The sequence below is a fragment of the Rhineura floridana genome, chromosome 8 (genome assembly GCF_030035675.1).
Source record: "Rhineura floridana isolate rRhiFlo1 chromosome 8, rRhiFlo1.hap2, whole genome shotgun sequence".
Taxonomy (NCBI): domain Eukaryota; kingdom Metazoa; phylum Chordata; class Lepidosauria; order Squamata; family Rhineuridae; genus Rhineura; species Rhineura floridana.
The window spans coordinates 8,732,039-8,749,037 of NC_084487.1; the positions used below are offsets into that span (position 1 = coordinate 8,732,039).

At 47.4% G+C, this 16,999-nt stretch overlaps 1 protein-coding gene across 1 annotated transcript in view; it reads right to left on the bottom strand.

Annotated features, from left to right (window-relative positions):
- Positions 1 to 526: 526 nt before the first annotated feature.
- MKLN1 (muskelin 1) overlaps positions 527 to 16,999 on the bottom strand; it is a 138,720-nt gene continuing 122,247 nt past the window's right edge. The window contains exons 14-18 of the mRNA XM_061638104.1: positions 13,416 to 13,530; positions 12,299 to 12,438; positions 8,900 to 9,002; positions 4,898 to 4,952; positions 527 to 864 (exon numbers count right to left, since the gene is read on the bottom strand). Coding sequence (XP_061494088.1) covers positions 743 to 864; positions 4,898 to 4,952; positions 8,900 to 9,002; positions 12,299 to 12,438; positions 13,416 to 13,530 — 535 coding nt within the window. The 3' untranslated portion in view covers positions 527 to 742. The remainder of the gene's footprint in view (positions 865 to 4,897; positions 4,953 to 8,899; positions 9,003 to 12,298; positions 12,439 to 13,415; positions 13,531 to 16,999) is intronic.

Consider the following 16,999-nt stretch of genomic DNA (forward strand, 5'->3'; position numbering starts at 1 on the left):
CCAGAGGGAGCTCACCTCTTCTCAAGAGTTCCTTTCCTTCAACGCAGTCACACTGCAGTTACAAGATTAAAGTCAACAGAGAGAGGCAGACACACACACACCCCTCGCATACATCACCATCCACTGGAGATGTTCATGGAAAAATGAGTAAAGCTACAGTCATCAAAACAAGTGTTGGGATAAAATTACACTGAGACCCAAAATAAAACACAAACTCCCCTCCCGTCCCCAATTTCACCCCAGGAAAGGGGGCAGCTGGAAATTATACGTAATGGTGGCTGGCAGCTCCGTGTCAGTGGGGCAGTGGAATCCGCTCCAGAGCTGTCCAACGTCTCCTCCCAAGTCTGAATTCAAACCTGGGGCAGATTCCACTCCTCTACTGACACGGAGCTGCCAGCCGCCACTGAATATGAGATGAACCCACGATTACTTTATTCTCATCAATGTTGATTTGCTTTTAAAAAGTCAGGGTCAGAAAATATAGGTGTGTGTATATAAATATATATAAATATGGTATATATTTCCATTAGAAGAACATCAATTGCCTTTTATTAGCTCAATCCCATTTGGTATTATCCATAAACCCCCTTCAATGTCAGGTAGCTCTATTACTGCAGTCCACCAGTCACTCAATTAATCAATGCAGACACACACAAAAAATTAAAAATACTGAAAGCAAAAAAAAAAGTTCTCTCCCACCCACCCCCCGTCCCCTCCTTCCACGTGTCCAGCAACTGCCCTGTCACAGCGTGATGAGGTCTACCAGGTTGCCCTTGGGAGGCGTCATGTTGTCGGGAAAGAAGTTCACTAAGGTATCAAACAGCTGAGTTCGTTGGGCGTAGATGTGGTCAACGTCGGAAAACCCTGGAGAGAGAGAAAGGGGAACAAGAAGCAGAGATGAGAGGCGCCATTCAAACCGCAGCAGAAGCCAAGAGGCAGGCAAAAAGCTTGCCCTCTACTACTGAGCTATGGGACTCGTCTGGAAGATTTTAGCACAGCCTTTCCCAACCAGTGTGCCTCCAGATGTTGTTGGACCACAACTCCCATCTTTCCTGACCATTGGCAATGCTGGCTGAGGCTGATGGGAGTTGTGGTCCAACAACATCTGGAGGCACACTGGTTGGGAAAGGCTGTTTTAGCGGCTACAGCCCTTTGCATGGCAGTACGTGGGATTAGACCTGGCAACCCACAAAGCCTACTGCAAGTGGAAACACAGTCACGGAGCTGCATTTTCCTAGGAACATAGAAAGCTGCCCTATACCAAGTCAGATCCAGTTTGACTATCTCACTGGGTACTGCCTACATCAGGGATGGGGAACCCGTAGCCCTGCAGCTGTTGCTGGACTCCAACTGCCATCATCCACAGCCAACATAGCAAATGATCAGAGGTGACGGAAATAGGTCTAGCCAACAATCTGGAGGGCCACAGGTTCCCCCAATCTCTGGTCTACATCGATAGTTATTAACCTTTTCAGACCAGGGAGCCACCTTCAGCCCAGATGTGCTTTTGGGGACCACCTTACACAGTATATTTGCATAGAGGCAGTGTGGCGGCAGCAGCCCACCTTAAGTCAGGGTGCGACCCGTCAGTTGAAGGCCAATGGTCTACAGTGGCCAGCAGTGGCTCTCTGAGGTTTTAGGCAGGGATCTCTCCCAGTCCTCCCGGGAGATGCTGGTGACTGAACCTCTGCATGCTCTGCCACTCAGCTACATCCCTTCCTGGCTGTACTGGCCAGGATCTTTGTTAAGAACATAAGAACAGCCTGCTGGATCAGGCCAGTGGCCCATCTAGTCCAGCATCCTGTTCTCACAGTGGCCAACCAGGTGCCTGGGGGAAGCCCGCAAGCAGGACCCGAGTGCAAGAACACTCTCCCCTCCTGAGGCTTCCGGCAACTGGTTTTCAGAAGCATGCTGCCTCTGACTAGGGTGGCACGGCACAGCCATCACGGCTAGTAGCCATTGATAGCCCTGTCCTCCATGAATTTGTCTAATCTTCTTTTAAAGCCATCCAAGCTGGTGGCCATTACTGCGTCTTGTAAGAGCAAATTCCATAGTTTAACTATGCACTGAGTAAAGAAGTACTTCCTTTTGTCTGTCCTGAATCTTCCAACATTCAGCTTCTTTGAATGTCCACGAGTTCTAGTATTATGAGAGAGGGAGAAAAACTTTTCTCTATCCACTTTCTCATTTTCTTGTTGGGCACAAGCAAGGCAGAGCTGGATTATAACCCTTCCTCAGCCAACACCAGATTGCTGATCACCTTGGGCCAGTCACTCGCTCCCACCCTAACTTACCACACAGGTTTACTGTGAAGATATACATGGAACATGAGCACCACACAAGGAAGGAAGGATGCATGGGCATCAGCTTCTACATTTATAAAGACACGGGACCATTTTTTCTTGGCGATAAACTGAAGAAATTATATTATGGATAACTATAGGAATGTTCTGTACACTGCAACCAATTATGGGTTTTCTTTAAAAACAATCTAGCTCTTTATTTTTTTAACATTAGATATATTGTTAAGTTAGCAAATTTGCATTGCTTATCGCCACAGGCATGTAATCCACACCAGGACCACGCAACCTGGGTAAACAAAGCTTAGGAGAAGGTCTGCCCTCATAAATGTTAAGGAACATTCTTCAAAAGTTTTTTGTCTAATGGCTAAACTTTCACGTTATCCCCCTCTCAAAAAGGGGGGGGAAGGGAGAGTGGAATATAAAAGACAGAACAGCTGGATGACATACAATTACTGAGGCCACATTCACACCATACATTCATTTAACTATTTATTATTTTATTTTATTCATTCGATTTATTAGTCACCCATCTGGCTGGTTACCCAGCCGCTCTGAGCGACGTACAAAGCCAAGACAAATAAAACATCAGAACATCAAAGGGCTAAACAGAAAAAACTAAACAATAAGGTAGAGGCAACTGAGTTCCAATAATAGGGCTTCTCGCCTGTATAGTCCGAAAGGTGTAACTTCAGATGGAAGCTCCTGGTGTACCCACCCTGGCATAGAAACCAGGGAAGTTCTTCTCAAATAAGCTATTGTTCCACTTCCCCAAGTGGTTTAACAGTCAGTCCCTCTTTCCAGAGAACTCTGGGAAGTGTAGTTCTATGAGAGGAGTAGGGGGTCACCCAACAACTCTCAGCACCCTTCCCAGGATTCTTTGGGGGAAGCCATAACTGTTTAAAGTGGAATAAGAGTGGAATAAATGTATGGTGTGAAGGTGGTTCTAGTCACTGCACGTTGTAAGAGACCAACTGCTGTAAACAAACTTATCCCAGGAGTCTGAGATGCCCTTGAAATGTTAAAGGAGGCTTCCCTGATCTGGTTTTCTCCAGATTATTTTGTTGGGCCACAGAACCTTTGGCCATGCTGGCAGGAGCTGAAGGGGAACTGAAGTCCAAAATATCCGGAGGAGACCAGGGTGGCAAAGGCTGTGGTCACAGCAGAGCTGGAGGATCCGTTTCCCTGCCGGCTCAACCCACAGCGCTGCGGTTCCATACAATGCCCTGCAGTCACATGGGCAATGCCAACTGCTGCCCAGGCAGGACTGCAGGCAACAATTTCAGGGCAAATAATTCTATAATAAATAATAATCCGACGCAACTGCAGGCTTTCAAAACATCACAGCAACAGCACAATGGGATGAATCTATGGAAAAGCGGTTCCTGTGGCGCTTTAAATGGTTTGGAAATAAAAAGAGTTAAGGATAAATAATACATAAATGTAAGAATTTTAATATATCAAACAATAAAAGCAGATTTTAAATACTTATTCCAAACTTTTATCACCAGTTGATGAGATAAATACATCTTTTTAAAAAGCGCTCCTTTGGTGTTTTGGCCACGCTTCTTAATAAGATTTATTTATTGTCCACGGGAATTGGACTGTAAAGGCGATTTATGGCATCCCACATAAGACTGTGATATATATTGCTTCCAATTTGAAAGGATTTTTTTAATTCAAAAGCCTGGATTTTATATACTTGGCCATTGAGGAAGCACCGGTTACTTAAACATGTCTGGCTAAAACACTGAAGGAGCACTTTTTAAAAATATGTATTTGTCTCATTAATTGGTGATATAGGTGCCTTTGGGAGAAAGAGGAAGGCCCAAAAAGAGATGGATTAATTCCATAAAGGAAGCCACAGACCTGAACTTACAAGATCTGAACAGGGTGGCTCATGACAGATGCTCTTGGAGGTCGCTGATTCATAGGGTCGCCATAAGACGTAGTCGACTTGAAGGCACATAACAACAAGTGCCTTTGGAGTAAGTTTTAAAGTCTGCTTTTATTATTTATGCTTTCAAGCCTGCAATCCTGATGCTCATCTTGCTCTCTGCCTCCTGGCTAAGCTATGCATGGGAGGGGAGGCGCTTACCCAGTCCCAAGCTCAGCTCTGCAGGAGGCTGACCCCCACAAGAGGCTCAGCTATCAAAGCACCTTTTGCGGGGGGGGGCAGTCATCGTAGGGAGGATGTGAACAGAGGATTATTAACATTTGGAGAGCTGAACTTTGGATTTCTGCTTCTGGGAAGTTTAAAAACTTTGATGTTTTCCTTGATATGCTGCCCAAGGAGAGAGGCTTGCCCGTGACTGGGAAGGACAGCCTGAACTGACCCACTTTAACAGTGCACTTCATCACAACAAGCAGAGTTCAGCCTCTCTCCCAGCCAAGGGCTGCTGGCTTCCAGGGTGAGGTGGTGCAAGTAAATTTGTTTTGACCAATGCCTCTATGTTTATGTGGCTAACACCGCTGCCCTGCGTCTGGCAAACTGAGAGCTTGAAACTGACCCCATGACGTTTCTGAGGATTTAAGACAGAGGCTTTTGCAAAGACAGCTGCCCAGTGCCAGTTCCTGCCGATCTGAAGCATACTCACCCAGAGTGCTCAGGTCTGAGCCAGACTTGAAGAGGGCTGAAGCAAGTAACTGGAACTAGGAAGAGAAAGAGAAAGACAAAAAGTTTCCATGTGTTCCTGGAGGGGGGGAAATAAAGGCTTCTTGATCAAGAACAATTAAAGCAGTGTGCCTTTTGGGGGGAGGGGATAAGGGAATCTACACACACCTAATACAGACACACTGAGGATTTACAATCTATTGCTGAGGAATTATGTTTTTAACATCAAGTCTTTTCAACCACATGTATTTATTAAGCTGTCACCTCTGGCGCTTCACAAAGGCAGGCCAGCCTTCAAGAAAACCACCGCTTATTACAAGCAAGCCAGACTGAAACATGAAGCCTGACTCCACTTTATCAGAATGGAAATATACAGCCAGTGGCAGCATGAAGGCTCTCTGCACTATTACAACGGGAAGATTCATGCACTCGTCACACGAAAGCTACAGGAATAGATGTATGTGCTGCCTTAATGCAAACTTTGGTTTGCTCTTTTACAATTTTTGTGTGTGTTTGGATGGCAGCCTTTCCTGGGCTTCGGAGGAAACCAGCTGAAATCAACCTCCCCCAACCTAGTATCCTCCAAATGTTCTGGGCTACATCCCCCATCAGCCCCAGTTGTGGGCACCAGGTTAGGGGAGGCTGGCCTTTGTTAAGAGCTAGCCAACGTGGCACAGGGAAGCTTGCTCCCTGGGCAGTTGCCTCAAGGCCACATCCAGGGGAGAGTGTCACTGCATCCAGATGCACACGTGGTCTAAAGGCACTGAGAGGGGCCTTGGTGGCCAGCTGTGACCCAGAGGCTAGACTGCACGGCTACTGGGCCAGGTGTCTCCAATACACCGCCAAGACCTTATGAAAGTAGTGAAGGGCACTGAAATCTGGCCACAGACCAAACCACAGAGCTGAAAAGCTTACTTTTACATATGGCACAGAGAACTTATGGAATTCACTGCTACAGGATATGGCGTCAGCCACAAGCACAGATGGCTTTAATATATATGGTAGAACAAATGCATGGGCTATATCAATGGCTATGTGCAGGACCTCTGAATGCCAAGTCTTGGGGACAAACAGGAGGTTGGACTTGATGGCCTTATAGGCCCCTTCCAACTCTACTATTCTATGATTCTATGAAGAGCTGCTGGCCCACGTTCGGCTTGCAAGCTTCCAAAAGGTATTTGGTTGGCTGTTAAAGGAAACAGGATGCAGGACCAGAGGGATCTTGGCTTCAGCCCTTACTGAATGGCCATAATGGCTCCCAAACATTCCCAGGCGAGATCATAACTGCTTTCAGAAAGCTTCACCTTTTCTATTTTCTTTTTAAGTCGGCAAGCACATTTAAATAGTGTAAGGAAGAGGGAATTCATAGCCAGCAACCTGCATGGGCTACAATGGTGTCTGCAAGTTCTGTACAGGAAAGAAACAATAAATCAGGGCTGCAATGCTTTACCAATTCATCCGAGAGTAAGTCCCATTGAGTTCCATGGGACTTCTGAGTAGACATGTACAGTATTGCGCTCTGACACTCATAAACAATAAAAAGCTAACTCTCTCCCTCTCCCCCCCCTCTCTGGGATATCACTGGGGTCATTCATTTATACCACATTAAACTGATCAAGCAGCTGGTCAAAAGCCATTCTGTCCAGAACACACAAGTCTTGTTTCATTTGTGGCCTCACGTGGCTGAACCAGTTTCCATTTACCGACGTCACCTTTCCCCCTCTCTTCTTTTTAACATATGCAATTGTACCTTTTCTAGCATTATTGTTTGCAATTTGCAAGGCAGGCTTCCCAGGAGAAATGCTAGCAGTTGTCAAGTGTCAAAGGCTTCTCTCTGACCTCCAGATAATACATGCAGACAGAATCACTTCATAAAGCCTTCCCTAAAACCTGCAGCCTTCCAGATGTTGGACCGCAGCTTGCATCAGCTCCAGACAGCATGGCCAATGGTCAGGAACGATGGGAGCCCAGCAACATTTGGAGGGCCACAAATTCCCCACCCCTGCCCCAAAATGTATAACTTCAGGCTGCAATGGGGAGGATCACTGGTCTGAAGGCTGCTCATGTTTCTTTGTTTTTAATCACTGTCGTGGCATGGAGAGAGCTAGGCTGAACCTTTCTCCACAAAGCAATGCAGCACACAAGCACCCCCCAACGTGCAGCCTGATGTGGTACATTCCAAGAAAACTGTCCCTACTCTATTCTGCTTGATATGAACTGGGCCCAAGAGTTCCAACTGCCCTAGAGTGGCCTTGGTACCCTCCAGATATCTTGGAATTCAAACAATCAGCCCCAGTCAACATGGGTAGGATGCCCTAGAAGTGACGTCTCAGCCCATTCTGCACCCCCAGCTCAGTTCAATGGGGCAATTCCTTCTCTTTACAGAAGCTGCCTCTCCTGGAGAGTCCACGCCCCATGGACCTTAACGGCGGGGTAGTATATATGCTGTACTATCAATGAGGTAGCTGTCAAAGCTGGAAGGCCCAACTTGTTCCAAATGTCAGATTAAAACCTCAGAGATATAAGCGACCCAAGGTCCTTCCTGTGAGAATGAACATAATGATGAAAGGAAAGCAGCCCATAGACTAGGAAGAGCTGCCTGTAACCAAGAAACAAGACAGCTTGGGCTGCTTAGCAGGAGAGAGGAAGGGCCACGGGGGGTCAGACCAGCCGGAGAAACTCAGCAGTTTCATCAGGGCAACACCACCTGCTCAAAGGACAACTAGCTAACTGCAGGCATCAGGCTCCAAAGGTATTTTGCACCAGTCATTCAAAAGACCAGAGGAACAAACTATTAAAAAAATAAAAGTGCCACCAGTGCACATGATCATACAACAGTAGAGTGGGAAGGGGCCTACAAGGCCATCAAGTCCAACCCCCTGCGCAATGCAGGAATCCAAATCAAAGCATTCCCGACAGATGGCTGTCCAGCTTGCCTCTTGAATGCCTCCAGTGTCAGAGAGCCCACTACCTCTCTAGGTCATGGGTTCCATTGTCGTATGGCTCTAACAGTTAGGAAGTTTTTCCTGATGTCCAGTCGAAATCTGCCTTCCTGCAACTTGAGCCCATTATTCCATGTCCTGCACTCTGGGACGATCAAGAAGAGATCCCAGCCCTCCTCTGTGTGACAACCTTTCATGTACTTGAAGAGTGCTATCGTATCTCCCCTCAGTCTTCTCTTCTGCAGGCTAAACATGCCCAGTTCTTGACATGACGCTGCAAATCAGCAGCAGCAGCAGCAGCTGTGCTTTTTTGGTAAAAAATGAGGTGCCAGTCCTCATATCTTGATAAAAGCACTGTGGGTGGCAGCACAAAACGGCTAGCACAGGCAGCAAGAGACAGAGAGGCGCCAGTACAAAGAACAACCCCTGATAACAGCAGCAGCAGCAGCAAGAGATATGAACAAGCTATTTTAACGATGTCCTGAAACATCAAGCCATCCAATACAGTGCATATCTAACTTTTTTTTTTAAGAGTCAACTCTCACATATGTCCATTTTGCTAGCCAGGAGTCCAGGGAAGTGGCCTTATGCTGCTCTTGTGTCTGCAGATGCAAGTGCACGAAGGCACAGATAGGAAGCTGCCTTATACCGGGTCAGACCACTGGTCCTCCTAGCTCACTACTGTCTAGACCAGCCTTTCCCAACTAGTGTGCCTCCAGATGTCGTTGGACCACAATTCCCATCTTTCCTGACCATTGGCAATGCTGGCTGAGGCTGATGGGAGTTGTGGTCCAACAACATCTGGAGGCACACTGGCTGGGAAAGGCTGGTCTGGACAGACCAGCAGAGAGGAGAACCTCGCAGTCCTACCTGGAGATGCTAGGGATCGAACCTGGGACCTTCTGCATGCAAGGCAGAAGAAGCTCTACCACTGAGCCAAGAACTTTCTCCAAGGCCAAGACGGCTCTGAGAAACTTCACAATTCGAACCTTTCCACGTTACTGCAAAGAGAAAAACAAGCTAACTCAATCCCCCCGCCTTACTTCTTTCGTCTCCTCCGGATCCGAGTGGTCTACAGTGACAAACAAGTCATTCTGCAGGTATTTCAGGGCATTTAGTGGGTCTGTCTGGGCCTTCTCTTCAAACCTGTGGAGACACGCGAGGCAAGGATTTAGTGTACAGACGCTGGAGGAGGCTTAGGAGATCTTTTCCCTGCGCCTACTTTTGAGAGCAACAGCCTACCACCTACTTACAGGATGCAAAGCTACGCGGTGTTATTCCTGCAAGACTGCCTGATGAAAGCGTGAGCTCAGGCCTCCACGTGGAACGGGCTCAACTTTAAAGGTGTTTGGAAGAAGGCAGGATCAGGGGGGACTGATTTGGATTTTAGCTTGACTGAACTAATGCAAAGCCATAGGGACATCCAGATCAAAACAAGGGAGTTTTTCCCACAGAGCTTTCAAACCTCTGAGGTTGCAAACAATACTTTAACCAATGTACCCAAATGGGGTATTTGGGGGAGGGGGGAAGAGAGGGAAATATCGCCAAATATAACAACCTCTAAAGTGGAATTATTTTTAAGGGTTGTCTATCCTTGTGTGAATTTAGCCACAGGGTTGGTAAGAAAAGCCTGATCTTTATTCTTGAAAAATGCTATCTTTAGACACAGAAATCCAAAATTGCACAGGACAAGCTCTCCATAGCAAAAGTTTAGTGCTTACTTTTATTTGGAAAATAATAAATCATTTAACAAACTGTGACATCCCACCCACCCTACAAGGAGATCAGGAAAGCAAGCCTAGTTTCCTATTCCCTCCCCCCCCCCCCCATTAAATCCTAAGAACGCTGCAAGTTAATCAGCCTCAGTCGGGGATGAGGAACCTGCGGCCCCATGGATGCTGCTGAACTTCAAAGTCTCAGCAGCCCCAGCCAGCATGGCCAATGGTTAGGAGTGGGGGGAATTGTCGTCCAGCAACATTTGGGTTAGACGTTCCTCACCCCTGACCTAGGCTCAAGATTTTGAATAAGTCTGAATCAGGATGTTCTGCAATGCAAATGTTCCCACTGAGAGAACTCAACAAGGCCATGACAACAAGGCCTGGGCTCCTACTGGGAGGAAGGGCAGGATATAAATCAAATAAATAAATAATGACAGAACTCCCTGACCCCTGGCAAGGGGGAGGGGGGAATACCACCTCTGAGTAATTATTTCACTGGGCAGTTTTAGGGTTGCCCGGCTGTTGACACATCACAAATGTCTCTCCTTCCTTCTCAGGACAGAGGAGCAGCCTTCAAAAATTGTGTTCTGACGCTTTTACTTCTACAGCGGCAGCTCCAGGACCCCACATCTAAATTCAGGCTTGTAACATGCACCATCTCTCAGAGATCATGGAAAAGTCTAGGCTTTCAAGCAATGGGGCACAAAGTTGAGAAAGGGAAAGAATCCATGGAAGCTTCCGTCACCCTACTAGCCCTGATGTGGATGAGTGAGTTGGAGAGGAGCCCGTTTCATCGGATTTCGGTCCGTGTGTGTGTCCGTGTGTGTGTCCGTGTGTGTCCGTGTGTGTGTGTGTGTGTGTGTGTGTGTGTGTGTGTGTGTGTGTGTGTGTGTGTGTGTGTGTGTGTGTGTGTGTGTGTGTGTGTGTGTGTGTGTGTGTGTGTGTGTGTGTGTGTGTGTGTGTGTGTGTGTGTGAGAGAGAGAGAGAGAGAGAGAGAGAGAGAGAGAGAGAGAGAGAGAGAGAGAGAGAGAGAGAGAGAGAGAGAGAGAGAGAGAGAGAGAGAGAGAGAGAGACTGCTGCCCCTTTGCCCAGCCGCTGCAGTCCTGGAAGAAGGAAACTCCAGAAGAGTTGCTGGTTTTGTTCTAGTGTTACTTCCTGGGCTAGGTTTTACCTCCACTGTTGGAGGCAGTGAGCCTCTGAGTAAGAGTTGCTGGAAACTGCAGGAGGGGAGAGTGCTGTTGCGCTCAGGTCCTGCCTTGTGGCTTTCCCACAGGCTCCTGATTGGTCACTGTGAGAACAGGCTGCTGGACCGGGTGGGCGACTGGCCTGATCCAGCAAACCCCTTGTTACGTTCAGATGTGTGACACAGCCAGGCAAGCTCGATTCTCTCTCGATCCTCAAGCTCTATAATACAGCCTCCACTACCTAACAGTAAAATGTTCACATTTGTAGAGTACGTGTGCTCCAGGGGGCATGGGGTCTTTAAGGCCGCAGCTGGAGGCGAAGGTAGCCGTTGAGAATTGAATATACTTCCTGAGAGTTCCTCTCAAGAAGATTAGTAAGCAGTCCACTGCTTTCCCAACATGCACAAGGGATAGCAATGCAACATGTAGAACTGGCCATTGTCTATGAAACAGTCTGCCATTTCACAAGACTGCTCAGATGCAGATATAACCTCACTTCCAAGGGGGAAGGGTCAGGCACAGAACATTGAAAACAAGCGTTGATGCCACAAAGAGAAGGACACTGGTTTGTCAGGTTAAAAAAAGCTGCAGCAAAGGGCAACAAGGCCACTACGGTGGCTCTGCTGAGACCAGTTCCGTTTGGCTCCTCTTCCCCTGAAACTGTTCCCATCCCAGTTGGCCCTGGTAAGAACTTCGCCACTCGAAGAACTGGTGCCTGGCTTGGCTCTCTCCCCCTCCTTTCTTCCCATTTTTGTTTTGTCCCTTTTTATTTTGTGCTCATGTTTTCCTACATTGTAAGCCTCAGGGCTGGAACTGCCTTGGGGTTTTTTTGTTTTCTTTGTAAGCCACTCAAGGAGCCTTTTTGGCAGAAGAGCAGCACAGAAATGCTAGAAGCGTGCAAGGACGGAGCTGAAGAATGGGAAGACGAGAGGGCCGTGTGCTGAAGGGGAGGCAGGAAGGGAAGGGCCCAAGAATGTAAGAAGAGCCCTGCAGCTGGATCAGGCCACGGGGCGCATCCAGTCCAGCGTCCTCTTCTCACAGGGGCCAACCAGGGGCCTCTAGGAAGCCCGCAAGCAGGACTCCAGGACTCTTCCCCAATTGCCATTCTGAGCAACTGGCATTCAGGTGCCTACCACTTCCGACCGTGGAAGCGGAACGTAGCTACCATAGCTGGCAGCCATTTATTTAAAGGAGATAACTTCTCCTAGGTCCAAGGGACAGGAGGTGCAAAGGCTTGCTAAGAGATAGGCAGGGCTGAGTTTTGCAGGACAAGTTCTATACCTGACAACTGTTTGATTCCAGGCTTCTAGATCTTAATTTAAAAATACCCGAGATTATGAGAACCTAAAAAAAAAAGGTGTTTCACACACACACACACACACATCTTGATGACCGTAATTAGGAACCTTGAGCCTGTATTAATCCAATGAGCCCGAGAAACATTTTTAAAATAACGGCACACAGTTGTGATCAGGCTCCCTCGTGTCCTTGCTTCTTAAGGACAGGAGGCTCATTCCTGAAGTCTCCTGCAAGGCTGTACCTGTGCTTCCTTGTTAGGTATTTGCAGTGGCGCAGCAGGTATTCCTTGGAAGGTCGACACAGCTTCAGGGACCAAAAATCATCCAGCCGCATCTTTGGAGAACAGGATTTGCCTGGATTCCCTCCAAACAAATAATGGACCTTGAAAGACAAGAAGTAAGATGTCTACTCATAAACCCCAGTGTGGTTCAATCAGTGCCGGTGAGCAGGGCCAGCCTTCGACGGGCTAGGCCAGGGAACACCACCTGACCAATGACCGGCTGCTCGTGGGGGCTGCAGATATGCCTTCCCAAGCCGTTCTGCCTTATCGTGCATGCATTTTGCACTCCCTCAAGGGGCAGAGAAGGAAAGTGGCAACCTTACTGCATTACTTGCGTTGTGCAAAGGCATATAATTAACGGATGATGCGGCTTTCTGAAAGGGAGCACAGACACACACACACAGAGTCAAGCTATTTCTGGCTGGGAAGGTGGATGGCGTTATGCTCTGTGTTCTCTTTTTCAAACATCCAGCAGTAGTTTAACAACAAGCCACCAGTGATCAAATGAGAAACCATCCAAGCAGACTCTGCTGTCAACTGCAGCCACAAAAGTGCCTACGGCAATGAGTCCAATAAAAGATAAAGGATCGTAGACCCAATATGTATACTGAAAAGTACAATGACAATGAATTAGGTAAGAAGCCAGCTGCTTGTTTCTGGCCCCCAGTCACACTGGGCTTCTGGCTGATGTACCTGCCTGCCCTCTAAGAAGCTTGCGCATATCAAAAGCCCTCCACACCCTTTACACTTGACTTGTCTTCCAAGAGACAAGGCAGGTTATCATCAGCTAACTTTGTTTTGCTGAAGAGGGGGACACCTTTGCTGCAGGGTGTACCCCATCCTCATGTATGCATTGACCTGATGCCCACTTCCCCCCCAGGGGCTCCAGGTCTCTGCTGGCAGAGGGCAGAAGGGGAACGACACGAAGCAGGAAAACTGGGCTGAGTTCCGCTCCTCTGCTGCCTTACAGTGGCAACCTGGAACGTCGCCATGCCGTCTCAGGGACGCTTCATTCCACACCTTGCGCTCACGTAGCATGGTTTGGCCTGATCACCCCACAGCATCCTGAGGGACTTACCTTGTGCAACTCGTCATACACAAGCTGGTGTGCAAAACGGGGGCAGGGCTCCTCCTCCTGAAGGCTTTTGCTTGGGTTCTCTTTGGCTGCTTGATCGTTCTTGTAGACGCAAGACCTGCAATACGGTACAGGTGAAGCCCTCCAGACCTGCCTGGCCTCAAGAGATTGCTCACACAGTTTACTCTCTCAGAAGGAAGTCCTGCTCAGTAGCGGCTTAAACCACTACCACCATCAGGGTTCAAACTACCTACTTACCAAATAAAAGGCTACCTGGATTGTGCTGCCATCCCCTCTGCAATAAACTTGTGAAATTTAATGCTCTGGAGAATGAAAGAAACTACTGTGAGCAGCAACCAACTCACAAGAGCCAGAATACTGAAGAACACTGCCAGGATATTTTCAAAGCAGGAGGGAGAAACAAATATGTCTTAACAACAAACAGGATGAGACAAACTCTTGGAGGAAGAGGGGGTCCATCAATGGTTATCAGCCACGCCAACTGAATAGAACCTCCATGTTCAGTAGCAGGATACTGCTAAAACCCTCTGGAAGAGCATTTTTTGGGCATATACGTGGGGCTGCCTTGGAAGACAGTTTCGAAACTGCAGCTAATGCAGAACTCAGTGGCCAGATTGTTGACTGAAGGTAGGAGGTCTGATCACATAACATTGATCCTGGCCTGACTCCACTGGATGACAATTAGTTTCCAGGCTTCAAAGTGCTGGGTTTGACCGATAAAGCCTTATGCAGCTCAGGAATCCAATACCCTAACTGCCTCACCCCATATGAATCTACCCGGAACCTGCATTCATCACCTTAAGCCGTTCTTTGTGGGCCCTCGCCGAGGGAGGTACGGAGGGTGGCAACATGAGATCAGACTTTTTCAGTGGTGCCTTCCCGACTGTGAGGAATGTTCTCCCCAGACACTGTTATTCACCCAGGCATTTGGCTCCTAATCGGTGCTCATCTTTTAGTTGGGTGAGGTAGGATGTGTCCTTTTTATGTTATTGCTGGATGAGCACTTCTAGTTAATAATGTGTTTGATGGTTGTTTTTTTTATCTCTGATGTATTTAAAATGTTAGATGCTTTTAGAATTGTTAAGTTGCTTTGAGACAAAACTTTTTGTAGTAAGTGACAAATTAACAGTAAGGAGGAGGAGCAAGAGGAGGATGGCTGCAGCCTTCACACACTGCTTGTGAGCTTCCTCTAGAGAATACTGCTGGCTACTGTTGGAAATAAAATACTAGACTAAGTATGACTGGATCAGAGATGGGGACTCTGTGGCCCTCCAGACGCTGCTGGACTACAGCTCCCATCGTCCCCAACTACTGGCCATGCTGGCTGGCTGGCGGTTGATGGGAGATGGACTCCCAACAACATTTGGAGTGCCGCAGGTTCCCCACCCCTGGAGGAGAAATTTAAAATGGCTAAGAGGTAAGGACAGAAATCTACCTATAAACAGCAAGTCTATTCCCTCCTTTCATGCCCATCTCAACGTTTTGATCCCCCTCCACACACACACGTTGAACAGCCTTATATTTGTCAGGAGATCTCCCTCCCCTCAAAAACCACTTTTAGCATTTGAAGACGCCCTTCCTGAAGTGTCTTACCTTCCCCTTACCGCCTACTTCTGCATATTCCCACTCACCCTTATTGGGCACAGTTCCTGCCCATTCCGCCCCCATATGTTTCATTACATTTTTATGCCCCTCAGCAGTTTAACAAAAGGGCAGCTCATAATGGTTACAAAAGCACTGTAACGTTGATCAAACAACACCACAGACAGGAAAAGAGTAAAATCCAAGCAGAGTGATAAAAACAGCAGAGTCGATAAAAACTTGTCAGAACAAATCCAGCTCAGGCTTGCCAGGAAGCCTGGGTGAGTAACTAGCATTTACAGTACATCAAGTTCAGCCCCCATGTGACCTTTCTTCTTGAGGGCATTTCACATGCAGGGGGCCACAACTGAAAAGCCCTCCCCCCCAGGCACCACCCATCTTGCTCCGAGGGCAGGAGCACTCAGAGAAGGGCCCCTGATTATGACCTGGAGGCTATCCATGTTCTGATAACCTCCAGCATAGACCTCTGTAATGCATTACATGTGGAGCTACCTTTGAAGACTTCTTGGGAAACAGCTGCTCCAAAATACAGCTGCTAGCATACTACCAGGTGCAATTCAAAGTGTGGGTGCTCTCCTTTTCAAAGCCTTAAATGGATTAGGACCTGGATATCTTAAAGGACACCTTGTCCCAAGTAATCCTACCTGGATAGTGCAATCACTTCTATGCAGGGACTACCACAATGTTAGCACTGACTGTTAACCATGTACATAAAAATCACACTAAGGCAATGGTTCCTGAACTTTTTACCCCACAGGCCGCTTTAAAGTTGCTGAAGGTCTTGGTTGACCACTTAATGATCCAGCAGGGCCCTTCGTATGTTCTTAAAGTGAGCAGTCACTTAACCAGAAACCACTGCGAAAATGTCCCCATTAAACATTTGCTCCATGAAAATGAGCTCTTCATGTCCTAGCATACGTAACTCCTTTTGTCAATGACATCCCTTTGACTTGTTCTCTTGGCAACCCTTAAGAGCCAGAAGATTTTCCCCCTCTCAAAAATGCTGAGATGCTCAACATTCCTGACACTATGCCAGAATCCACACAGACAATATACAAAGTCCTAGCTTTGTAATAGAAACCATCTAGGAGGTGCATTCCAAGTCACAAAAGTACATTTCTAGATCAGTTAATCCAGAACAAATTCCACCACCAGGTTCAATACACAACACCCCTGTTGTTGTTGTTGTTGTTGGACTGCCTTTAAGTCAATTCCGACTTATGGCGACCCTACAAATACGGTTTTCATGGTAAGCGGTATTCAGAGGTGGTTTCCCATTGCCTTCCTCCGAGGCTGAGAGGCAGTGACTGGCCCAAGGTCACCCAGTGAGCTTCATGGCTGTGTGGTGATTTGAACCCTGGTCTCCCAGGTTGTAGTCCAACACCTTAACCACTACACCACATTGGCTCTGTGCACATCCCTGTACAAGCATCCGAATAAACACAAAAATGGGGCATCTGGATAGCGCTGGTTTGCCAGCCCCTTGGTGGATCTCGCATCCACAGAGGGTCCTACATATTCAGAGGCTAAATGCACACAGGCGTCAAATGTGCAACCAGTACACCACAAAAGCAGAGAGGGAACATATTGTGTGACTTGGACCCACATGCCTTTGACTGTATGCCACAGGCTGTGATGGAAATGCAATGCCCAGATGACACAGGGGTGGGGGGCTGCCACGCTCCTATTGCTCCACCTGCACCGGTCTGTAAGAGCAGCCCTGCAGGATGAGGCCAATGGTCCATCTGCTCCAGCATCAAATAATAATAATAATAATAATAATAATAATAATAATAATAATAATAATTAATTTGTGTGTCACCTAACTGGCAGATAGCCACTTTAGGCGACGTACATTAAAATGGGATAAAATACAATAGTATCAAATGCAGTCACATTAATCTCAATAAATAAAATAGTGGACAGTCATCAGTACATTTATAAAAACATTTACATATACAGCA